The sequence below is a fragment of the Protomyctophum parallelum genome, assembly GCF_964188405.1.
Source record: "Protomyctophum parallelum genome assembly, chromosome: 6".
NCBI classification, from domain to species: domain Eukaryota; kingdom Metazoa; phylum Chordata; class Actinopteri; order Myctophiformes; family Myctophidae; genus Protomyctophum; species Protomyctophum parallelum.
Window position 1 is genome coordinate 34,330,720 of NC_139701.1, and position 24,908 is coordinate 34,355,627.

The window sequence follows — 24,908 nt, forward strand, 5'->3', positions numbered from 1 at the left end:
ACAACCTCTGAAAAAACAATGCTGTGCTAAGAGCGTGTAGGCGTCTTTAGGTCCTTTTTAATGATATAAAACGGGATCGCTGTAATATATTGTTTTTGACATCTGTTGCTAGGCTACGCCTTGTTCAGCGCTCCCGGACATGTTTTGCGCTGCATGCGCACAGCAGATCACTTCCTTGTTTACGGCCTGACAAAACTGTCTATTATCTCTGAATCTACGGCAGAGAGAGAGAGAGAGAGAGAGAGAGAGAGAGAGAGAGAGTGTGTGTTGTTTGCTAATTCCCCGACACAGTAAAGGTGGTTGCACACTGGACATGTTTTTCGGAAAACCGATGGAGAAACGCCGCTAAAAATCCGAAAAACGCGCTCGGTAATAACTCTGTCATTACTCGACCGTTTCGGACGCGGGGCGGCTCGCCGTTCCTGTGGGTCTGGAACTTCCGGGGACCCCCACACGGAGTTGCACCACTTAGTTCACACAGGTGTGATTTTTTTGTTTTTTGTTTGTCTAGGAAAGACAAATATTATAGGATATAGGAGCGCCTGTCTGAAGTGAGTGGTGCAACAGCGCCCCCTGTTGGTACCCTAAACATAGGGACACAGGGACACAGCCAAGGACGGACAAAGCTAGGCATTGGAGTGGCTGAATCCTATGGTTGCACCACTCAAAAAGAGGTGTGCTTCCTCTGGAAACTGCCCTTGGTTGAGGCAGTGGGTGCTCAGCTTTGAAAATAACTTAACTCTGAAACCAACTAAATGGGAAAAGATCGGCACACACACACAATAAAAGACAAAAAAGCTAGTCTGCTCTGAAGAAGGCTCTGCCGAAACGCGGCAGCATTCGCAAATAAACATGAGAAATTGCATCTGAGCCAGTCTTGCATTTTTTGCCGCTTTTTCCATTTAGTTGGCTTTTGAGTTTACTTCTTCACTTCACTTCTGCCCAGGCACCATATAAGCAAAAACATGCACTGGATGTTGTATAAATTCTATTTCCACCCAGCTTCCTCGCGTCCTCCTGACAGCTGCAACTCACTAGAAACCTAATTTCTCCCATGTCCTTGTTTGCAGTGCTGTAAATAATGTAGGGTATACAGCACATCAAACAGATCGACCAGCACAAGAGCAGATGACGTAAAATGATCTCAGGAAGTAACAATCCTAAAATAAATATTTCTCCATTTCGAGTCCATACTGTATACCCAATTCATAACTGGGTATACAGTAATTCAAAATCAACAGTTCTGTGGATACAAGCAAACAACAAGCACTTTAATGTGCAGTTTCAACAGTAAAATAAATTCCAGCTCATTTAAACTTTAAGTATCCTGATAGTTTTCTCAGCCCTTGAAAAGCCTTCAGCACATTAATAACCTTTCTATAGTCTGTAAACAGTGACATCAACATAACAGCATAATGTAACCAAGCTGTCAGTCATTATGTTGCATTCAATCTAGTCTGTTCTTGAGTCGTATTAATGATGCTTGTGGTCAGCTAACAGCTAACAGGCTGGAGTCAGCAGGAGGCTGATAGAGAGATGGAAGCAGGCATGATGTCAGTGTGATCGAGTCAATATATCTGTGAGAGTATGTGCACGCGAGAGAGAGAGAGAGAGAGAGGAGAGAGAGAGAGAGAGAGAGTGTGTGTGTGTGTATATTGTATATTGTGCGCTGTTACTACACTTGTATGGGCATTCACGTGACACACCGTGGTTGGCATTGGGCATAGCAACATCTCCATGACAACAGCTTTAGGCACAGAGTGGGGAGGAGATAGTTGGTTGCCATGGACACAGGATACCCAGATGATAAATAGTTTCTAAACCCCTCCCACTGGTGACATCAGAGGCAAATTCTAAACGTTAGTCAGACGTGGAGGCAGTGGAGGGAGTCACACAGAAAGAACACTAAAGAATCAACTGTATAGAGAGAGAGAGAGAGAGAGAGAGAGAGAGAGAGAGAGAGAGAGAGAGAGAGAGAGAGAGAGAGAGAGAGAGAGAGAGAGAGAGGGGGAGACGAGACGAGAGAGAGACATGGGCTATACGACTTAAACTGATGGTCAGTTCAAACTTTTGCCCTCGATTACGATCAACCAACGCTAATTTACATAAACCTATCTATCATATACGCCACCATTGAACAAAGTATAATACAGGGTCAAATAACCAGAGTAATGCATTTAGTCAATTATAACAAAATGTTGAAACGTGTTGATTCGTTGGCATATGAGAAATTAGAAATATCCCGAAAGAAGTCAGTTATTGGCACAAATGTCGAATAGAAAGGTATAACCCCCCCCCCACACACACACACACACACACACAGATCCCCGGAGGCATTGGGCAGCTTCGGACAGTGGTATTATAACGAGGAGCTGTCTCTTTGAAGAGAGGGCAGATGGAGGAGTGGAGATGAGGACCCAGCGTTCAATACGAGGTGCTGTCTCTTTGAAGAGGGGGCAGATGGAGGAGTGGAGATGAGGACCGAGTGGACGGACCCGTCTCGGTGACATGGCTTTTAATGCCACGCCATTATAGACTGCAGTGTTTAGACGCTTTGTCATGTTCACAGATGGTAAGTGTGTTATTTAGATTGACGGCAGGTTTCACGTTTCCCTACTACTATCCCGGGTACTTTTCTAGCACATAGCTGGTTTCTATAGCATGCCAATTACTTGACCACTTATCCCGTTGGTGTTTTGGCTAGGGTTACTGCGACTTTGCACTTTGTAAATGGCTCTGGTTAACAGCATCCTCCAAACGCCTACAGTAAATGGCTGCTAATTGAATTTCATTACTTAATTAGCTCTGATAAATAGTATTACTGATATGCAGACTGGTGAACACAGAAGTCTATCTGCCATTTGCATTGTGGGGAATTGCCAAACTTTGACCAATCTTTTTTTCTTCTTCTAAACTGGCATTGATCAAAATGTAAGTAGTTAAGTTAAAGATAATATTACCAGTAAGACGCCCTGAGGGCAAGAAGCAACCTCATCAAACCCTGTAGACCCAAAACACACACCATATATGGCCAGTACATCATTAATTCCATATATTGATCTGACCCCCATGCCAAAGCACCAGCGGTCGCCCAGCAGTCTGCCGTCACCCAGATGGATGGATGCAAGGTCGCTTCTCGCCCTACACCTACATCTACCTACACCTACAGTATGGTATCGGTCTTGATTACCTGCTTGTTATTTATTCAATAACACAAACACACAAGTCAATCAAAGATAATATATTTGTTTTGATGTTTTGATCATGACTGACACATTGTCATCTATTCAAGTTGTATGCATAATATATTCAAAATACCAAGCATGTACAGACTAAAGCTAATTGCCTATGGAATATCCTTCATAGTCATAATAAACAAGTGATCTCTATCTCTCTCTGTCTCCTTGATCTCTAGATCTCTCTCTTCCGGCATTTCCCGACCACTAAACACCTCTTTAGGGCTTTTAGAGCTCTTTGTAAAGAGCCAGGATGAGTTTCATATACGTCCTCCTCAACCACTCATCAATTATACAAAGATGGAGCGGGAGGGAGAGCGTGGTGCGCGGGAATTACCGAGTCCAAACACACAGGAAAGTGAATGTGATTTACACTAACACACTAACTTCAGATCATTTGTGTTATTAACCACTTCCACCCTCTAGACTTAGTCAACTGGAGCTGAGTTCAGTGAGATGTCTCTGTACTTGAACAACTTTTTCTCTCTCTGAGTCAAATCAAATCTCTTTGCCTATCAAATCAAAAGCATAACACGTTCCCGTTGTGAGCTTGTAGATCTACTATTTTTGGCTAATGTTCCCCTGGGACATGGATACTGGGCTTCAAGTATAGCCTCGGAAACCGCAGGCATTTTGTTTTCAAAGAAAGAAAAAAAAAGCCTGGGTGAGCGAGGCAGGAACAGTGGCATAGCAGTGGGAGGGAACCTTGCATTTCGCTAAACCAATAACAGTGCAGAGGGGCGCTGCGTCGCTCCAAATTTGAGTGTTTTTTAGTGTTCTCTGCTGTATGCTACTGGGAGGGAAGAGAGGAGGAGGGAAACCCTTAGTTTCTAGTTGTTAACTAGTTTATTTCTCTAATAAAACAGTTTTTATTATTTTTGTTCTGTAAAGTGACTTTGAGTACCTTGAAAAGCACTGTATAAATGACATAGTATTTATTATTTTTATTGGATGACACCTGTGTGTCATGAGTTACCAGCTGGTATGAACTATGAATGTGACAGTGAAGACTATCCATATTGAAACAAGTAGCGCCACTAAAACAGCTGAGGCCTATCAATTCCCAATGAATCCTGGTAGAACAATAAACAATCATGTGTGTGTGTCGTGTACAGGTCAGGTGTATAATAGACCCCTCCCTGGTCTTTTATTCATCCATCAACACACACACACACACACACACACACACACACACACACACACACACACACACACACACACACACACACACACACACACACACACACACACACACACACACACACACACACACACACACACACACACACACACACACACACACACACACACACACACACACACACACACACACACACACACAGCAACCTGGATCTGATAATGCCTGAGGGGAATTTGGACTTTGCATGTCTCAGAAAGGCCAGTCAGATTTCAGACATAACTTTTCTTGACAGGAGACCACATGCTTCACATACTGTCTTTTAATGATGGCACACTATGTCCTATCAGACAGGGCAGACCAGACAGCCGTCGTGTGTGTGTGTGTGTGTGTGTGTGTGTGTGTGTGTGTGTGTGTGTGTGTGTGTGTGTGTGTGTGTGTGTGTGTGTGAGACTGTGTGTGTGTGTGTGTGTGTGTGTGTGTGTGTGTGTGTGTGTGTGTGTGTGTGTGTGTGTGTGTGTGTGTGTGTGTGTGTGTGTTCCAATGTAATGGCCAATAAGTCATGCAGTAAGTGCCTCGGACAGGAAAATGGCAACACCTAGGGAAAACACACTTAGTCTGGCCAATATGATTACTGTGAGAGAGAGAGAGAGAGAGAGAGAGAGAGAGAGAGAGAGAGAGAGAGAGAGAGAGAGAGAGAGAGAGAGAGAGAGAGAGAGAGAGAGAGAGAGAGAGAGAGAGAGAGAGAGAGAGACAGAGAGAGGGAGGGAAGATGGAAAGAGAGAGGGATAGAGTGAGTGAGAGAGGTCTCTTTACTGTGAGAGAGAGAGAGAGAGAGAGAGAGAGAGAGAGACAGAGAGAGGGAGGGAAGATGGAAAGAGAGAGGGATAGTGAGTGAGAGAGGTCTCTTTACTGTGAGAGAAAGAGAGAGAGAGAGAGAGAGACAGAGAGAGGGAGGGAAGATGGAAAGAGAGAGGGATAGTGAGTGAGAGAGGTCTCTTTTCCACGAGCCATAAATCTTAAGTGCCAGTGAAATGTATTACTGCAGAGCTGAATATCATTAGGGCTGCTCGGTCCACTCAGGAGTTTTGGATTGATAAAGGAGTTGTGGATGCCGTACTGATATTATATTGACATCTGGGGAGCAAAACAATCAATAATATGTACAGAAGTTAGTGATTGAAATGGAAGTTGTTGATTTATTTTGTCAGCGCAGATTTCTTTTTACGATTGCTTAATAAAGTATGTTAGAGCCTCACATCTTTCAAAGAGAAGATGTGCTCAGACTTTTTGCACTAAATACCAAACATATTACTTTAGAGCAATGCTTTGATCTGAAGAAGAAGTATATATTGTACTAGCTTTGGAAAGCCCAGAATTAGGTATAATAAGACAGAAGGGGCGTAACAGTAATACCATACTGTAGCTTTCTCTTACTACTAATGATGATGAGAAAACTAGGCCTATATTACTACGTAATGTGCATAAATAAATGACACCACTGGTAGTACCTAGTACCAGTACTGTCAAAATGTGGAGACCGGACTCAAGACCTACAGAATTGACTCATGAGTCACGACACTGTGAGAAAAGCACCTGATGTCCTGTCAGGACATGTGTCCCAGTTGATTGGTTAAACTTTAAAAGAAAATGGGTGTTTCACTTGTTTCTTTTCGTTATTTCTTTATTATGATGTATATGAATACTGGGTTTTTCTGTCATTTCATTCATCATGATGGACATCTTTGCATGTTTAATTTTTTTAATTGATTGACAGGGTTATGAGCACCAGCTGTGTCTGGTCATGTGACACAGCCATGTCAGGTATATGTACAGTATAGGCACATATACCTGTAGGTATAAACAAGCACAGTAGGTGCTTGTTTATACCTGTAGGTAAAAACAAGCACAGTAGGTGCTCGTTTGTGATGTTCATTGTCAGATGAAGAGCCGTGAGGCTCGAAACGTCATGTCCACTGTGGTGAGAAAATACATTCTTGAATTTGGAGCTCAGTCCAGTGTGTGGACCTTATTCTCTTTTCTATTATTTACCTCGGCCCAGCACCTCGCGTTTTAGTTAGTGGATGTGTGTGCTCTATTATCTCTTTTTTAGAAAAGCAGTTGGACCATAGCTCAATATGTTTGCACTCTAATTATTGTGCACGTAAATCAATTGGCAAGGCAATTGCTTTTAGTCAATGAGCTTGTGGGCTGTATTTTGAGTGTCTTAAGTAACAGGTCTTATTACTTAACTTAAGACCTGGAGGCGTGGTCGATGCTCTTTGGCCACTCAGAATAGCCAAATGGCATTGATCACGCCTCCAGGTCTTAAGTTAAGTAATAAGACCTGGTACTTAAGACACGCAAAATACAGTAATTTTGGACACTCAACGTGTCTAGAACCAGGCCTCAGTCCCAGACAAATAATTGAAATTAGAAGATGGGACATTTGTGAGTGCACTGTATTATGAAAATAGATGTCTTACGTCCTGCTTTCCCCTATTTTCTGGTACAATTGTGGTTTTAAAATAACCAGATGGACAGGGTTGATTCTCACAGAGGCCATGTAAAGTGCCTCTGAAAGACAACCTGAGCACAGCACAGCAGAGCCGAGTTAGAGTTTTGAGGTGAAAGATGATTGTCCACCCATATAAATTATAACCAAATCAAAATGATAGAGCCTATATTTGACAACAACCTGTCACAGTGTGAACATTCCTCTGGACTAAGGGATCGGGATTACATGTCATACTATGTGATGGAAGCAAGGTCACATCTTGATTATCTGCCTTGTCAGACCGTGTGAGTTAAATTACAGACTACTGTCACATTGTGCAACGGGAAGGCTATGACTGGCATCAGCCAACCTGTATTGGCTTAACATATTGCCTTGGGAGAAAAGATTGAAATGAAGAAAGGACCTTGACAGAAGAAAAGCAATATTTTTGGGGTGGCCTTGAGATGCTCTTGGGGGGCATTTATCTTTCATCAAAAGATTATGCCAGTTAAGTATATTCAAATGTAAATGTTTATAATTTTGTCATTAGATATGCTTTCGTTATCAAATTTATTGTACAACCAACATTTCGACTATGAAGTCTTCCTCAGGGTTTGAACCCTGAGGACTTCATAGTCGAAACGTTGGTTGTACCTTTTAATAAACGCTTGCATCGTGGCTAAGAGCTGTGCGGCCTTTTCAACATACAGTATTGGTAGCTGTCAAGTAACGTTCCAGCATTGACTTACTTATCTGTCAGTACCTACTGTACAACGATGTGGATCGGCTCTTTTTGGCGGCTGTTCTTGACCATGTCACACTGAACGACCACTGAAATTGTTTGTCTAATTTAATAACAAATTCACTTTTTAAAACGTGTAACAGTTGTCTGCTCTCGTATGGCCAGAATTGTCCTGTGTGTGGGGTGTGGTTGATGCCTTTATTTCATTCTATTTCTTACTTTTTGTGGTTTCTGATGTTTTTTTAACCTTGATGTGTATGTAATATGTGATGCTTTTGCGAAATGAGTTTATAAATTGTGCAATGTGTAGATATTAGTTTTTTCTCTTGGTGTAGGCCTACAGGTTTCTCTCCAAATCAGTTACTGTAAAAAGTTGGGAAACAATTTTCAATTTCCCACTGTTCTTTTTTTCTTTTGCATACTCAAATGTGTTACAACTATGTTGTGTTAGGAATGCTGGGCTTGTTATTAAGCAATAGGGTTTGTTATTTTGTTTACATACTCAACACTGAATTTTAACCGAGAAAGCTTGACATAACCTAATCTTAATGAAACATTGTACATTGTATTACACATTGTATTATACATTTGCTGATATTAAAATGAAAACTCAATATAGAAAAGACTTAAATACTGTATGCAGGTGGATAGTTTCCACCTCTTCCGCACCATAATGAGTGCATTCGATTCTTGATTAAGATGAATGAATATCTTTCATTAGGCACAAGAAAGTGTGAATATTTAGCATAAATGCCACTGCAAAGTACAACCAAATGCTTGCTTTGTAACACATCAGTAATCCATGTCTCATGCACTGCACTGGTTCATTTCCATGACAACATTATCGAAAAGTATCAAACAAAAGTGTAGGAGCAAGTTCAAAATGATAATCTGACAGCCTGACTGTGTGTCACTGTCTTGTTGATAAAGGAACTGAACCCACGCATGTACTGTACACACCCACAACAGCTCTGCAACAAAAACCTAGTTTTAAGTTACAGGCTTCCCAGTTCCCACCCTCATCTCCAATAGCCCCTTAGGCCACGGTGCGCCACACACACACACACACACACACACACACACACACACACACGCACACACAGTACTGTATGAGTTACCTGGCTAGCGTTGATACAGTCAGTGAAGGCACTCCTCTTGGAGAAGAACGTTAGAAGCTGCTGCCAGCGAGATGAGGAGGTGGAGGGGGCCGAGGAGGCGGGGGTGGACGGGGAGGAGGTGTGATGATGAGGCAGCTCTTCAGAGGAAGTCCGCTTGGGGCCCAACTTCAGTCTCAATGCAAGCCCAGATCCCTGACCCCCCGGCGTGCCCCCCGGCCGCCCACTGCGGGGGTACTGGCTGTTGTTGCCGAAAATAAAATTCATCTTTGCTCTGTATTCCTGTTTTATTTATTTATCTGTGAATCATTCTCCCTTTTCTATTGGTCTCTTCTCTCTCTGGCTGTGGTTCTCTTAAGCCTTAAGGCGTCACTGTGTTAAGGTTTGGTCCAGCACACGTGCGTCTCCTGGCTTTTGTTTCTCTCTCTAATGTTTTCCTTCTTCCACTACATCCTTTTTCTTGTCTAGTCGCTAACTGTTGCTGCTGAGGAAATGATTTTAATCTTCTGTCATCTTCTCTTCTCACTGTCAACAGAGTGCTCTCTCTCTCTCTCATCTCTGGACTCTCCTCTCTTTTCTCCCTTCCCTGCAGTTTACTCTCACAACGTACGTTTACTGTACGGATGGTTCATCCTACGTTGCTCTCTCTCTTTCCTTCCTTCTTTCTTCTCCTTCCTCTGGAATAAGAGAGGAGCAGCAGCCAGATGGAGCTTCAAGGAACAGGAGATGCAGGAGGAGGCGGCCGTTTTGGAAAAGTGTGAGAACTGCAGGCAACGCAGAGTTCTCCCACAGTTTGGGGAGTATTACTTCATCTGTGCATCCATCTCTCCATCCATGTATGTGTCCTCTCGTTTGTCTGTCTCTTCACTCATCCATGTAGCGTGTCATCCAATCTTCTCCAGCCAACAGAGATGTCAAAGATCCACATTTCTGGAGAAACTCAGAGGACTGCGTTTGCTGTCCTTCCTCAGCTCTCGTCTTCACAGAAAAGACAGACAGAGCGAGAGCGAGAGAGAGAGAGAGAGAGAGCGAGAGAGCGAGAGAGAGAGAGCAGGCTGGGCAGCGGCAGGATATGAAGATTGATTATTTAAAGGAGTTCACTCTTGCTCTCTCCACCCCCCACCCCCCCACCTCTCTCTCTCTCTCTCTCTCTAAGTGGTAAGTACAGGGTCCAAGGGGTGGAGATGACCGGTCAATCTCTTCTGTCTCCTTAACCGCATACACTCCCATTAAATATGGGGTTGGCAGGAGAGTGGCAAGCTGGAGGGAAGCAGGTAAGGAGAGGAGGCTGAAAGGATGAAGGAGAGGCTGGCTGGCTTGCGGAAGACCCGTTCGGCGACTGTTCTCTTCTCCACGCTCCCACCTGATGCCTGTTCAAGTCTCTCTCTCTCTCACTCTCTGGAGTCTTCAGTCTCTCCCTCTCTCTCTTCTATAGCCTCTCATCTGTCTGTCTGTCTGTCTGTCTGTCTGTCTGTCTGTCTCTCTCTTCCAGTGTTCTCCAGTCTTTTATCGGTGCTGAAACCAGACACTCTCTCTGTTTCTCTGTCAGATATCATTACAGACACAAGCCACGCCCCTACAGCCCAGTCAACCAATTACATAACAGAGAAACATGAACCCCCCACCTCTTACCCCCACCCATACACAGACAGACACGAACACACACGCACGCACACGCACGCGCAGAGTCCTGGAAGTGATGAGGAAGAAACCTGTAAAAACCACAGAAGAAGTGGAGTGATGGATAATAGGAATAGTGTTTCAGAGAGCTACAAGTCACACATTCACATATCGTCGCGTGAAACCGTCGCTCATCATTGAACTTGTTGTGCTTTTTCGTAAATAAATGCTCTACTCGATCATCCTACAGTGTCACACAAAAGCATCAAACATAGACCTGCTACTTTTGACATTTTTGAATTTGAATGCTGAAGAGTAACAGTTTTGGACATGAGGTTTCCACCCGGCAGAGACGATATGGCAACAGGCTCTCTTCTCTGCTGCTTGTGTGTGTGAAACAATGTGGGGGCTTGATTAGAGAGGTGTGTGTGTGTGTGTAAGATATTCTTCTCCTGAGGCTGTTTTCAGACACTGCGGCACCCAGCTCTCCCACACTCTCTCTCTCACACACACACACACACACACACACACACACACACACACACACACACACACACACACACACACACACACACACACACACACACACACACACACACACACACACACACACACACACACACACACACACACACACACACACACACACACACACACACACACACACACACACACACACCCTACTATACAGAACATGGCTCCAGAATGGAAAACAACCAGCTGTTGCTGCGCACCGACGAAAGAGAGGAAACGAGAGTAAAGGAGAGAAGGAGAGAAGCATGGGGAATGGAGAGGAGACGCAGATAGGAGAGAACAGAGGCTGGGAGGGTGGATCATTGTAGACAGATAACCACACTGTCACACCACCGCTAGCTACAGTAGCCTCCCTTGAGGATGGCAGGTAGGTTCAGTACAGTAGGTAGGTGGAAAGCTGTATCCTGGTAATGTACATTGCTCAGTAAACAAACCAACTGGTGCCCAGCAGCTTGCACGTACATACAGTAGTTGAGCATAATTACCTTACAAGCGATAGGTGTCCTGTGGTACATCACTGCCCACTGGGCAACACCAAGTCAGTATCCTGTGGTACCAGGCGGCCATTGCCAAGCCTCTTTATAGCCAAAAGTGTCTCTAGTGGAACCGGACTCCATGTCACTGCTTGTTCCTGCGTTTCTCTGGGAGCTGTAACCATAGCAACTGTTTGAGCGTGTCCTGTAAGGACACGTAGTGTGCAAAGTGCTTTTCGAAGGCAAGGTTGCACTCTGGTGAAGTTCTGGTGCTCCTTGCTCCAAATGAGGTGCCTGGAATCTTTGTGTGCGCTTGTATAAAACTTGTAAAAAAAAGAGTAACATGAAGAAGATGATGTTGATAGCATATACATTTGTCTATACGCCTTAGTTGTAGGAGAAAACTTTCGCACACCTAGAAATTAGGCGTATGCACAGGTGCGTAGGCCAGTGGACATCAATGAAAGCAATAGAATACACCCGCACACTGTGCATTTGCTCGGTACATGAGTATTGTCTTATTTAATGCAGCAACGTTTCGGTCCCTCCGAAGCCTGAGGAAGGTCCGGAGGGAACGAAACGTTGCTTCATTAAATAAGACAATACTCATCATGTACCGAGCAAATACACAGTGTGCAGGTGTACCTTATTGCTTTCATCTATACACCTTAGTAACACAGACCTGGCTAGTTAAACTTTTTATACTACCACAGGGAAAAGAAAGTGTGTATGCAAGATGTGAAACTAGCCCATATGAACACGAAAAACCTGTGGCCTGGGCTAACCTGTATAAAGCATGCATCGCATTTAGCTAACTGCCAAGGTAGTAACTTTAAGAGTTAATACCTGTTTTGACTTTGTTGATACAGTGTTCCTTTACTCATCCACATGCAGGCTCTGATGTGTAACTAACTCGGAAGAGTACGTTTAGCGGCTGCCTGGCTTGGTTTACAAAAGAAAGGGGGATGGGACTGGGAGTCCAGGTATGTAATGAACTACCAAAGATGGTATCTCAGATACTTCCATGAATTAGTCCCGTGAGACCTTCATAACACACTTTGCGTCATCTCAGCTGCACTTCCCTGTAGACATACTCTACTGTGGATTAATCATACACACACTGCACTATCATTAGATTAACACTTCACCTACGTACACCTTGCACACAGCATCCTATAATTCATACGCCAACACTCTCTGATGTTTTTCAGTTTCTGCTGCTGGAGTGTCAAAGACAATTTCCCATTGCATGCAAGTAGATATATCTTATCTCAATTCTCAACAACAACAGGCTAATAGGGCGGCTGACCCTAAAAAGACCTTAGTTGGCAGTGCAGTATCCAGAATGCATTAGAAGCACTGTGTCAGGGGCTATGGACACTGTACTATAAAACTATACCTACACATTCTATTAAAACCTCATTTGACAACTCAGGTATTCAATTAAACAACAGACCATCCGAGCACTGCCAACTATTCATTTAAAATGTTCAATTATACGATAAAGGTGGTCTATATTTTCTGCTAGAACCACTGTTTGGTCCTTTCAGCCGTTACTGAAGCCGTTTCTATTTATCTGATGTAACCCCGGGCCTGAATGAATAAGCTAGTGGCTGTGGCGATGTAAAAACTCTGGAATGATAACGTCCCAACACAATGTGACGTTTGTAGATTCACTATTTTTGTAGGCCTATGACAAAGTATAAAATATCGCTTAAATGGTTGGTTAGTCGATTAATTCTGTGTATATTCTGCAAACCTGCAAAACCTGTCCATCCATCCGTCGTCACCATATATGGCCATCAGCCCGTTACGCCTTGTGACATGTCACGCCACCATATATGGTCGATGCTCCATATGCCGTCCATGGTCGTCTCCATATATGAAGATCACAACACTGACCTGATCAAACCCTGGATAGCCAAGAAGACTGGATCATCACCTAGATCTGCATATATGGAGCCGGCCAACAACTCTACTGACTTCAAACCTCAAACCCTTAGATCTCCATATATGGAGCTGACCTGTTATGACATTCCATATGTTGATCCTCCCCACCCGTCCTTCCTCTTCAATGTACACTCAAGGCACTGCCCCCCTGCCACCCTTAGATCTCCATGAAGCTGACCTGTTCTGTCATTCCATATGTTGATCTTGACACCAAACCCTGTACACTCAAGACACGCTCCATATATGGCCAGTACAGAATTCATTCCATATGTTGATCTGACCCCCCATGCCAAAGCGCCAGCCCAGCAGTCTGCCGTCACCCAGGCGGATGCGTGCATGTGACTTCACCCTGCGTCTTACTGGTATACATACCGTATTATATTATCGCTTTTAACACGCTTCTTGATTGTTCTAAATGGTTATTCATAAAAAATCACACCCGTGTGAACTGAGTGGTGCAACTCCCCTCTCCCCCCTCCTCCTCTCTTTCTCTCTCTCTCTCTCTCTCATTAGCAGGCAACAGTGCAGCACTAATATTATCTCTCTCTCTGTTTCTGGCACAACAACGCCCCTACTGGTAGTCAGTGATACTGGTGCTCATGAACACAAACATAGGTGAACCAACACATAGGTGAACACGGACATTGCTGTTCCTTGGACTGGTTGCACCACTCAAAAATAACTAAGAAAATAAGGAGGTGGATAAAGCACATGCATTACTACTTTAGGATAGCTGATACTACTTAATCTGTAATAAATGGGTGTTCTACCTTATCATAGCACAGTACATACAAACAGTATTTGCAAATATGCAATTCTCCCTTTTGAAATAATGAACTTCCCTCAGAAAAGAATACTTATTAATAATAATAATACTAGTCACTATCTTTCAGTAATCTCAGGAATCGCCCCTTTTAGCACAATCGGTGGTGGCAGTCGCCATTCGATCATGTTGACAGGCACAGGATTTGTGGGTTTAGAACTGGAGAGGGGCGCCAATTGTCCTTGTTGACATTAATGCCACCTGGAATTAGCACTGACAATGGCAAGACACATTCTAATCTAAAGCCACACAGTCTGTTTGGGTAGTCAGCTACAACAGCTGATGCAACAACACTGACCGATGCCGTGACCAAACCCCAACACTATCCCATGCACACGCACTCACACATACATGTGCGCAAGCACACAGACACACGCTCACTCCCCCTCTCTCATGCTGTGGGTGAACATGAACAACGTCTCACTTTCACTTTTTCCTTCTCTCTTTCTGTCTTTGTTCCCTAAATCGCTCCGTGTCTCCCTCAATATCCAGTCAAATGTCAGCCAAGTGAATGCCAATATTAATAATTCAGGACCAATTAAATAAAAGCACACATCATGCATGTTTAATGGCTGACTGCTGAGAAATTCAACTCTGCCCTTCCATCCACTACAGGTAGGCTTCAGTAGGTGCATCTTGTAGAGGTCAACTGAAACATGAAGTACAGATTCGGTTGTATGACAACAAATGGTCCTGACTCCGGTGCCCAATTCAGAAGTTCAGTCAAAGATTATTTATTTATAAAGATGGGCGAACTTCATTGGAGCCACTAGAGGCGAAATGGTACACAAAGCCTACAAATGGTCTCCTAAAAAACGTAGGCATGGTTTGCCACCCTCCCCCTCCCAGGCTGACAACAACACTGACTTGTGGATGAGCATTATATGGAAAATGTCATGATCCCCATTTCCCAAATCAGCCCCCAACCAAGAGTCTAAGACAGTTATGGAAAATTATATTATTATTAAGCATTGGAACACACATTTTATTTCACGTTTAACCGTTTCCGTCCATCCGACGTGTCCACAGTACACGTCCTATGGAATCCAATCGAGGGATGCATTGCATTGCATTTCAGAGTAAAAGCGGTCATGTCTTTCCGGCACCCCAGAGCTTCTATTTTGAAGGAATCCCGGCACTGACTGTGTTAACACTTATGGTGCTGCCAGAGTTGTTCAAAATAAAGGCGCTACAGTGCCAAGCAGATGGGCAGATTTTACTCTGAAAAGCACGGCCTTCCATTTCCCCCCAAAGGTATAATGAGGTATAATGTTCCATTACTACCTTGCGGTTATAAGTCTGATCTCTCTCTAGAAGCGTTAATATTCCAAACGAGATGCTTGGTTAAGTCAGAAATGAGGACAGAACATCGGCGTTCTGATCATAACCATGGACAGCGCCGTAGATTCAGAGATAATAGCAAGAGTTGTCAGCCCGTAAATAAGGAAGTGAACGGGTGTGCGCATGCAGCGCGAAACATGTCCGGGAGTGCTGAACAAGCCGTTGGAACGGGAGCTGTCAAAAAATGGATTACGGCGATCCCGTTTTATATCATTAAAAAGGACCGAAAGGCGTCCAAGGCACATCCCGGTTTTATTAGAGAAGATCTAATGTATTGTATACATTTATATACAGTACACGTCCTTAGCACAATAAGTGTTAAGAAATCCACAGTAATGGAAAATGTATAACATCTCTGTAAAAATGTAAGAAACAATAACCTGTGCTTTATTATAGCTGCCATACAAAGAGATTAATGTAGCTGGTTAGTTCTAATCCATTAGTACTTGAGTGGGCTGTGCAGTGGATCTATACTGTGGTGGTCTATTCAAATGATTCTTAACCATTCTGGCTCACCACCAGCCATTCCATTAGGTCTCATTTGATCCCACTGAGATTGAGCCAGTTTGTGGCTAGAAGCTCAGTGTTTAGTGCTTTTGCAGTCTGTTAAAACTGATTCCAATAAGCTTTTTACATAAATCTAGCCCTACTCTTGAAACTAGATAGACTTGTATATCGTCACTGTCTGGGAGAAACCTTGTATCTCCATATTTCCTCTTTTTAAGTTGTTTCATAAATAAATGCCCTATTTTATAGCAAAAATATTGTGATGCAATGCTTTGTACACTTGTAGATTAACTATTTTCGCTATTTTTCTTTATTTCCCTTTTTTCGTTTCAAGTGGTTAAGTCTGCCTGTGGGTTTCATTAATATTGAACCAATGAAAAGTATTAATAAGAACTATAAATAACTACCTTGAATACAGTGGAACAGAGGTTATTATTTTTAATTTCCTGAAAAGTAAAGGCTCACGCATATTTAAATTTGAGATGATAACCTACTCACCGCGGTGACTAACTACAACATGACGTCACTGAGCCACGGTGATAAGCTGAGATAAAACTGGAGAATGCATGGGCCTTAAAAGGATACCTGGCTAATAAGACAAATATGCCTTAAAACATTATACTTGGCCTCTACAACTAAAAAATAAAATAAAAACACCTTAAATATTTTATTTCTTTCATAAATAAAGAATCTTTCACTCAATAGGAACTGCTCCTGTCGCTAGTTGATGATGTCATACAGTATATGATATATATATGGTCTAGAGACCTATGGAATGTATGGAATGCATATGCTAATAAAAACACCTTAATACTTCCTAAGGATAATATGAGCATCAAAGCAATATTTTAAATACTTTTTATTAGCATGTGCATTCCATATATTCCATAGAGCTGGACCACACATCGACATATGACATCATCAACTTGCGACAGGAGCAGTTCCTATTGAGTGAAAGATTCTCTATTTATGAAAGAAATGTAATATTGAAGGTGTTTTTATTGTTGTGCTCCGTACATGAAGAGGTTTCCACCAGACAGTGATGCTATACAATACAGCATATACTCAGAGAAGGATTTATAGACATGTCTATATCAAACTTCCCATATATGAGACTAGTGAGGGTGTAATGTTGATTCACAATCACAACTACAACTGTAGCTAGTATAGATACAACAGGGGAATGTTCCTTGCTAAATGTCTTACAGTACTTTGTGCTCACCCATTAACCAACACAGGGGCCAATTCCATAGCCTTAAATGTATATGTTGTAGTCGATTTATTGTATAAAAAAAAGAGAAAAAAATAAAAGATATACATACTGTATATGATTTTTTTTTCTATGGATACAGATTGTGCCTTAAGGTTTTGAACCACTTGCCCACTGGTGTGCCTTGAGCCTCTGTCCTCTGTCTACCGTACGTTCCTCGTGTCTCTCTCTTCCTTCTGTCTGGATTGCGTCTCTGTGTTCTCATCTCTTGCCTCTGTCTATCCTTATTTCCTAATTATCTGCATTAGCTTAATGACTAAGGGCCTTTTAGGACTTGAGGACTCACTCACTCACTAATTCACCAACGTTATTCATTATTTCGGACAACATGGACAGATGAAAACAACAACTTAGAATGCAGGGTTTGCAATCTGCCATACGAGTGGATGCTCGGTTCACCAGTATGCTGAGGCACACTGGTGTCACATGAGACAAGTCACCACAAACCATTATACATAAATACAGCACAGAAGATCGTTGGCTGCCCTCTCCCCACACTGGAAGACCAACACAGTTTCCACTGTCTCAAAAAAACCCACTGAACATTATAAAGGACAACTCCCACCCCGGTCACTCCCTGTTCGAACTGTTGCGATCAGGCAGATTCAGTAACAGCTTCAATCCCACAGAGGTAGTCACACTCAATGCTGCTAAGAAATGATCTGTTGCTGCATACGTGTGTGCAATATATGTTTTAAGTTACGTGTAATAGGGGTTTGTGCAATAACAGGAAGTACAGTTATGTGTTTTTGTGTTGTATTTGTTGTCATAGTTTTAGCTTTATATATTTTTAGTGATTGATGCACTGATCGGTTGGCACTTTTAATTTCGTTGTACATGTTACAATGACAGAAAACGTATTGCATAAGACAAAAATATATTTATTTACTGTTTAAATGCAAATTAGTCTTCATTGTCAGTGCATCCCTCTCCCTCTCTCTACAACACAGACACAGACACAGACACAGACACACACACACACACACACACACACACACACACACACACACACACACACACACACACACACACACACACACACACACACACACACACACACACACACACACACACACACACACACACACACACACACACACACACACACACACACACACACACACACAGTCTCTCCCTCTTTTCTTTTTTCAATTTGTGACCCGTCCGGTTCATATGGGTTTGTAGTAATTTTGTCAAATTTTATTAGGAATAATAAACAGGTCACATTGCATAATGTCAGAGTGATAGAGCCACTTCATGGATATATGAGCAGGTGTCCTTTCAGATTTTGACAGGTGCAGGTTGAGGTTGGACTTAGGAAACCTACACAGTTTACTGGTCCCTGATCTCAGGCCTCTGCTACCACCTGCCGTTCACATGGTGCTACTGCAACTATGCTGTTGGAGTTTGGAAGTGCTCGTTGGAGCACCTGTTTTGAATTTGCACATAATGCAGGAGGCAGCAGGACATTGCTTTACTGAAAAGGAGCGCTTCCAAACTCCGATGGCAAGTTGGCTGCGGTCTTCGGTCAATTGCGCCACTCTCTTGTTCTAATGGATGATGTTCAAAATAAATAAATAAAATGGCAAGGACATCCAAAGGGCTAAGATACAGAGTCTGGCAACATTTCTCTAACTACAGGCTGTCAATATCTTCTTTAAGGAACATTATATGTTTAGAGCATGTACGGTAAGTTGGAAATCAAACACCCCACAATATCCATTCGCAATTTGTAGCACATACTATGTTGTTTTTGTGTGAACCACAACGCATCACATCAGAAGCCAAACACAGTAGGGTATACAGCAGGGCAACTGATCTGACAATAAATGAATTGAATTTAGACTAAAACTTAAACTAAAAACACAGTGAGGTGGAAGACAGCACAGTTTAGCATGATGTAGAGTGTGTTGCTATACTGTAGAATTGGTTGGGATAGTTTCTTACAATAGTGTCTATTGAGCATTACACGCATGATGCATGCAATCAGCCTACAGTGCTTATAGATGTATCAGGATGAATGCACTCTAGGCATAGAGTGATTTACACACCTCAGCCGTGATACATCACCATATCAAACAACTAGCACAGGTCCTTGGCTAATAATCCACTGACTCACAATGAATTATTATTAGGATAACCAACTAAAAGCAGCAAATGAGAAGAACTAAAAAAAAGAAAAAGAAATCCAAAAAAAGAGACGAGAGATTGTTTCCAAAATGTGAATGAAAAAAATGATAATCAGGCAGATGCGATCGAGGCATGCGTCACGTTCGGAGGCAGGGTTACCTGATAGTAGGTGTGGCTTTGTGGGTAGAGAGTGGAGAAAGGTGGGACTTCACCGAGCCCATCCCCTTCTGGGTGAGACCACACCTCTTCACCAAACAGTCCGTCAGGAGATTCTACCTACGGTGTATAGAGAGAGCTCAGCATGGCACCGCCCTACAATGTGGCCAACGAGCATTTAAAATCACAGGAGTTGTTTTCGTGAAAAGGAACAGATTTATATTTCAGTGTGGTAACGTTTATTGTTAGGTTAGGACCAGTCTATAACAAAGTCTTTGAAAGATGCTGGGTTTTACTTTAACTATCGCAGAAATGCATGCATAGTGCACACTGTACTGTACGATATTTACACACCAAATACCACCGCTGTGCATTTCAGTACCACATTGTGTGTGTGTGTGTGTGTGTGTGTGTGTGTGTGTGTGTGTGTGTGTGTGTGTGTGTGTGCACTGCAAAAATCCACATTAATTCCTAGTGACTATTTTATTTGTATTATTACTAGTCAGTAAAAGGTATTCATCTATAAAGAGTTTGTATTAAGAGGTGATGACACACTATTACAAGATCTCCAGCCTATTACTTCAGGCTGCTCAAACTTCAAGTCAGAGAGGCTGCCTTTGAACAGCGTGTGTGTGTATGTTTGTGTGTGTCCAGTGACAAAAGAACAGGTTCACAGGGAGAACAGGATGGCAGCTCCATCTGCCATAGAGGAGCTGCCCAGAGACACGCACGCACGCACGCACGCACGCACGCACGCACGCACGCACGTGTCGTGTACGGGAAAGAGATCCCAAAATAACTTGGACACCCAAACACACCGGTGGCACCATGGACGAAGGCGCACGCACGCACGGTGTAGAGAAAATAGTGGCTAAAATGTTTTAAAAATAATAATAAAAAAGGAAGGGTTTCCACCCGACAGCAATGATATGTTACTAGGCCTGCATCATCCCTGGAAATCATTAACCCATGATTGACTACTCACAGAAACAAATGCAAATGTCCCACTTGAACCCTAGCATCAATATTCTGTAGGTGAATGTCCAGCGAAAACAGCCTAGCTACTGTATATGAGCTTGTATTTCGGACAAGCTTGAAGAGCTTGTAGGGGACAGACGGATCGGACAAGCGGACAGACCTTAATGAAATTAACTCTTCAAAGGTACCGATCACGTTTTACAACATGGTGGGTCTAGAACTGTTTTACATTGACCCATGATTATCTCCTTCTTTGCTTGCCTCTTGAAGAGGGCGGTCGCATTCTTTTTCTCTCTCCCTCCCCGTTTTCTTTTTCTTTTTCTATGATGCAAGAAAGATGTATTTGGCGCTGCACTGCAGCGACATGGACATAAGGGCTACGCTTGCATGCGGGCCCTTTGTCTAAGACAAATTTCTTCCTCTGGAGAAAAATAATAAAGAACCTTGAGAACCTTCTTACATCTTGAAACTTTATATATTTAAATGCTCAAAGTCAAGCTTCTGCCTACTGTCTGGAATTTCCAGTATTGGTGTTTCAAATAGCACAAATGTTAAAGATGTGTTCTTGCAAAAGTGTGGAGGAGATGAGGTAAGAGGCAGACGCTGTGCTGCCACAAGGTGGGGCTAGATACCAACCACAACTACTCCACTAACCCATTCCACTCCACTCATGGGGAACTCTTTCAGTACCTATACATAGAGACCAGGCAAGAAACAAATAAAGATTTATAGGATTACACATGTAAGTAAGTAAGGGTGTATTCAAGATCCAAAGAAAGAGATAAAGAGTGAAAGAAAAACAGAGACACCAAGTGAAAGAGAAAGACAGACAGACAGAATGCAATATGGGGCTGTAGTGGGGACTATAAAAAAGAAAAAGAAAGAAAAAAGAAAATGGGGCAAGCATTCAAGTGGGCAGCAAGCAGAGTTCTACAAAGGTACTCCCATATCAAGAAAATCCCTCTGCAGGGTTGGCAAATTTAGGCCAGTACATTGTTCCTTCTTTTAAAAAACTTCTGGAGCTGCATCAAAACAGCTTCTTGTCATTATAAAATATTTCTATGCCAAGTGTCTCCTCGGCCAATTTCTCTGGAGAGTCTAAAAACCTAGTAGCATCATAAACTTGAATAAGCCTTCAGACATTCACGACACTAAATCAAATTTAGCCAGGCTGAATGAACACAACCTGGTCATAGATAGGTAGACACGGGCAAGCCTGATTATTACTTAATAAACAATTCAGTGGAACCACATATATAAACTAAATTAAAGCTAAGTGAACAGAGTTGACAAAACAATAATTGAGACATGCAAGCAGTGTTAGTTACCTTAGCAGGTGCAATGTAAATGTGAGCCATGTGTCCACGTGTGTACTGTATCTCTACTTGTGTGTGTGTGTGTGTGTGTGTGTGCACGCGCGACTGTGTGTGACTTAACAGGTCACATTTCGTATGCATGAGTAGGAAACAGAGCGCACAGACAGACAGACAGACAGACAGATAACCACAGGTGGTTACCTTAGCAGGTGGGATGTGTGCGTGCGTCACATATCCGTGGACGTGTTGAATGTGAGACAGCTGCCGCTCCGCCACTTGTACGAGCTCCGCCCCGTGCAGCTCACCCAGGCGGCCCAAGGAGCCGTCCCTCTCCAAAAAATGCCCCCCGTCCCTCTCCAGTGATCCACCTCTTTCTCTCCGCCACGACGACCCCCCGTCCCTCCTCCCGCAAGTCCCCCGATCTCTGGTGTCTCCTTTGGTCCAGGATGCACCCCTCCCCAGTGTCCCTCCGTCCCTCCCAAGGGTCCCACCACCGTCTCTCCCCAGAGTTCCTCCGTCCCTCCCCTCCCTCCCAAGTGTCCCTCCATCTCTTCCCTGTACACTCTTCCATGACCCTCCCTCTCTCCCGTCCCTGCCTAGAGTCCCTGTGTCCCTCTGCTCCCTGGGCCCGCCCACTGGATGCTGCGGGCAGGGCAGGGGTTGTAGCTTTGGTGGGGCACCTGGTGATGCACCTTCTTCTTCTTGGTGACGATACTTCTGTAATGTGTGGCAATGGAGAGGGCGGAAGCAGCACAGAGGGAGAGAGAGAGAGAGAGAGAGAGAGAGAGAGAGAGAGAGAGAGAGAGAGAGAGAGAGGGAAGATACAGGAGGAGGAGATGAGGAAATTGACAAGATGAAGAGGGTGAGGAGGCAGGTGGAAACCAGAGAGAGAGATAATGGAAGAAAGGATTTGAGGAGGGGTAGGATAGGAAAAGAGACAAAGTAGAGAGATGTTAGCTTAGAGAAAGTGCATTAATGAAGCTTCTAGTTAGCTAGAACAGAGAGTATTAGCCACCCAGCAAGACGCACACATACACCATACCACACACAGAGGAGTATCGTACCACACACACACACACACACACACACACACACACACACACACGTGCGTGAGTGCGTGCGTGCGCCGTGCAACAAGTCAAGTAAATAAGAATTAGGTTTTAACGGAGAGATTGTGTTAGGCCGGTAATTGCTGGTTTTGGAAGTTTAGTTTTATGACAAAAGGCGGAAAAAATATAAATCCCTCAGGACATCCTGGCTGATAAAAATAAACAAACAAAATGCCAATTTATTATTATCACTGCAAATCAGACACATACACATTTCAAATCCTCTGATCAGCAAGTCACAGTGCACTCTCTCTTTCACACACAAACACACAGAGACAGAGACACAGAGACACAGACACAGTCACAGACACACAGACACACACAGAGACACACAGACACACAGACACGCAGACACACAGACACAGACAGACACGCACGCACACACACACGCACAAACGCACGCACGAACGCACGCACGCACGCCTTCAAACCAGAGGCCAACATTTAAACGTGCCAAGGTTTCCTACCACAACTCAACAATGCACACACATTTGAAGTAGAAAATCTAACAGAGATGGCTAAAGAAACTTTACAACAGCACTAGCGTCATGGATACATATGCATGGAATACACAGTCCCATCCCGTAAAATGTTAACACTTGAATTGAAAAGCTCAATGAGGAGACTGTACAGAATCTCCACAAAAGTTGCCCAAAGCCGTCTGTTAACCACAGACGCAACCACTAATAATAGCCTATTATGTAATGTGACTAGAACCTGTGATTTATTTATTTGATTTCTTGCCGGCCATGCAGGTAAGCCAATCAGCGTGATTATTTTGAAGTGCCTGTTTTTGTGCGTGTTTATTTTGTCGAGGAGTCATTATACCCGCACAGCCACACACCCACAAAATGAGTATACTGTAACAAATCAATCCACCTGTGCAAGATGAAGCTCTTAGGCTATATACATTTTTACAATACTCCTTTATGATCAAATAGTTTTCAATCCAAAATATAATGCTGCAACTGTTGTTAGGCTACATGTATTCAGCTGCTTGCCGTCCACGCATTAACATGGATTATTACAGTAAACATGTGGCCTAGCCGGGCTCTGATTTAAACGTGTTTGTTGCACACGTGTTCTCTTTCTTTCTCATTCCCTCTCTTTGTGCGCATCACAGGGCAGGTCAGGTGTGCACTGTGCACTCAGCATGTCAGTAATTGTTTCATGAAGTATATGCTGTGAGAGCACACACACACACACACACACACACACGCACGCACGCACGCACGCACGCACGCACGCACGCACGCACGCACACAGAGCACTATAAACAGAGAAAAGGGGAACAAAAGGTAGTTTGATGGGGCCTGCCCAGAAGTCCAACGACATCCCATTACACCGACTACGTGGCTTCGCTTGCGGTTAGGGTTGGGTTAGTAATGGGGTGAGTGGGACCAACGACCAACTACCTCACCTGTGGTATACCGCAGGGATCTATACTCTGTCCCCTCTGTTTTCTATTCATATGCTCCCCTTTGGCAACATATTTCGCAACCATAACATCATGTCACTGCTATCATCTGCTATGCAGATGATATGCAATTAAATATCTGTCCAGTCTTTTATCATGCCTCTCCAATATAAGGGCTGGATGTCAAACAACTTCCTACAATTAAACGAGGCAGAGATCATTTTTGGTCCCCCTAACTCCACACAGTAATTTGTTTCCGAGCTTGGTAGCCTATTCCCCAATGTAAAGGAGGTGGCCCGTAACCTGGGTGCGCTGTTCCATTCTGTAGTAACCAAAGTCGTTCAAATACGCTACGTCCAATTAAGGAATATAGCTCGAATTAAAAATGTCCAGTCACCTGCAGATCTAGAAAAGGTAATTCATGCTTTTATTTACTCTCGTCTATATTAGTGTAACTTTATTTATTCCGGTCTCTGCAAATAGCTTTATCCCTTCTCCAATTAGTACAGAATTCAGCTGCCAGACAGTTAACCAACTCTAAAAAACTTGACCACAT

The 24,908-nt window shown here is 43.3% G+C and overlaps 1 protein-coding gene across 3 annotated transcripts in view; it reads right to left on the minus strand.

The window, feature by feature from the left end:
* The window catches only part of LOC310860766 (disks large homolog 1-like), a 159,646-nt gene that overhangs the window by 87,846 nt on the left and 46,892 nt on the right, over nt 1–24,908 (minus strand). Inside the window, exon 5 of one of the 3 annotated variants that reach the window (XM_083767921.1) lies at nt 19,536–19,652. The exons of 1 other annotated variant lie outside the window; for it this stretch is intronic. In XM_083767921.1, coding sequence (XP_083624047.1) covers nt 19,536–19,652 — 117 coding nt within the window. Of the gene's footprint in view, nt 1–8,731; nt 9,534–19,535; nt 19,653–24,908 lie in introns of those variants that run through there. One more of the 3 variants, XM_083767923.1, reaches the window with a different exon arrangement.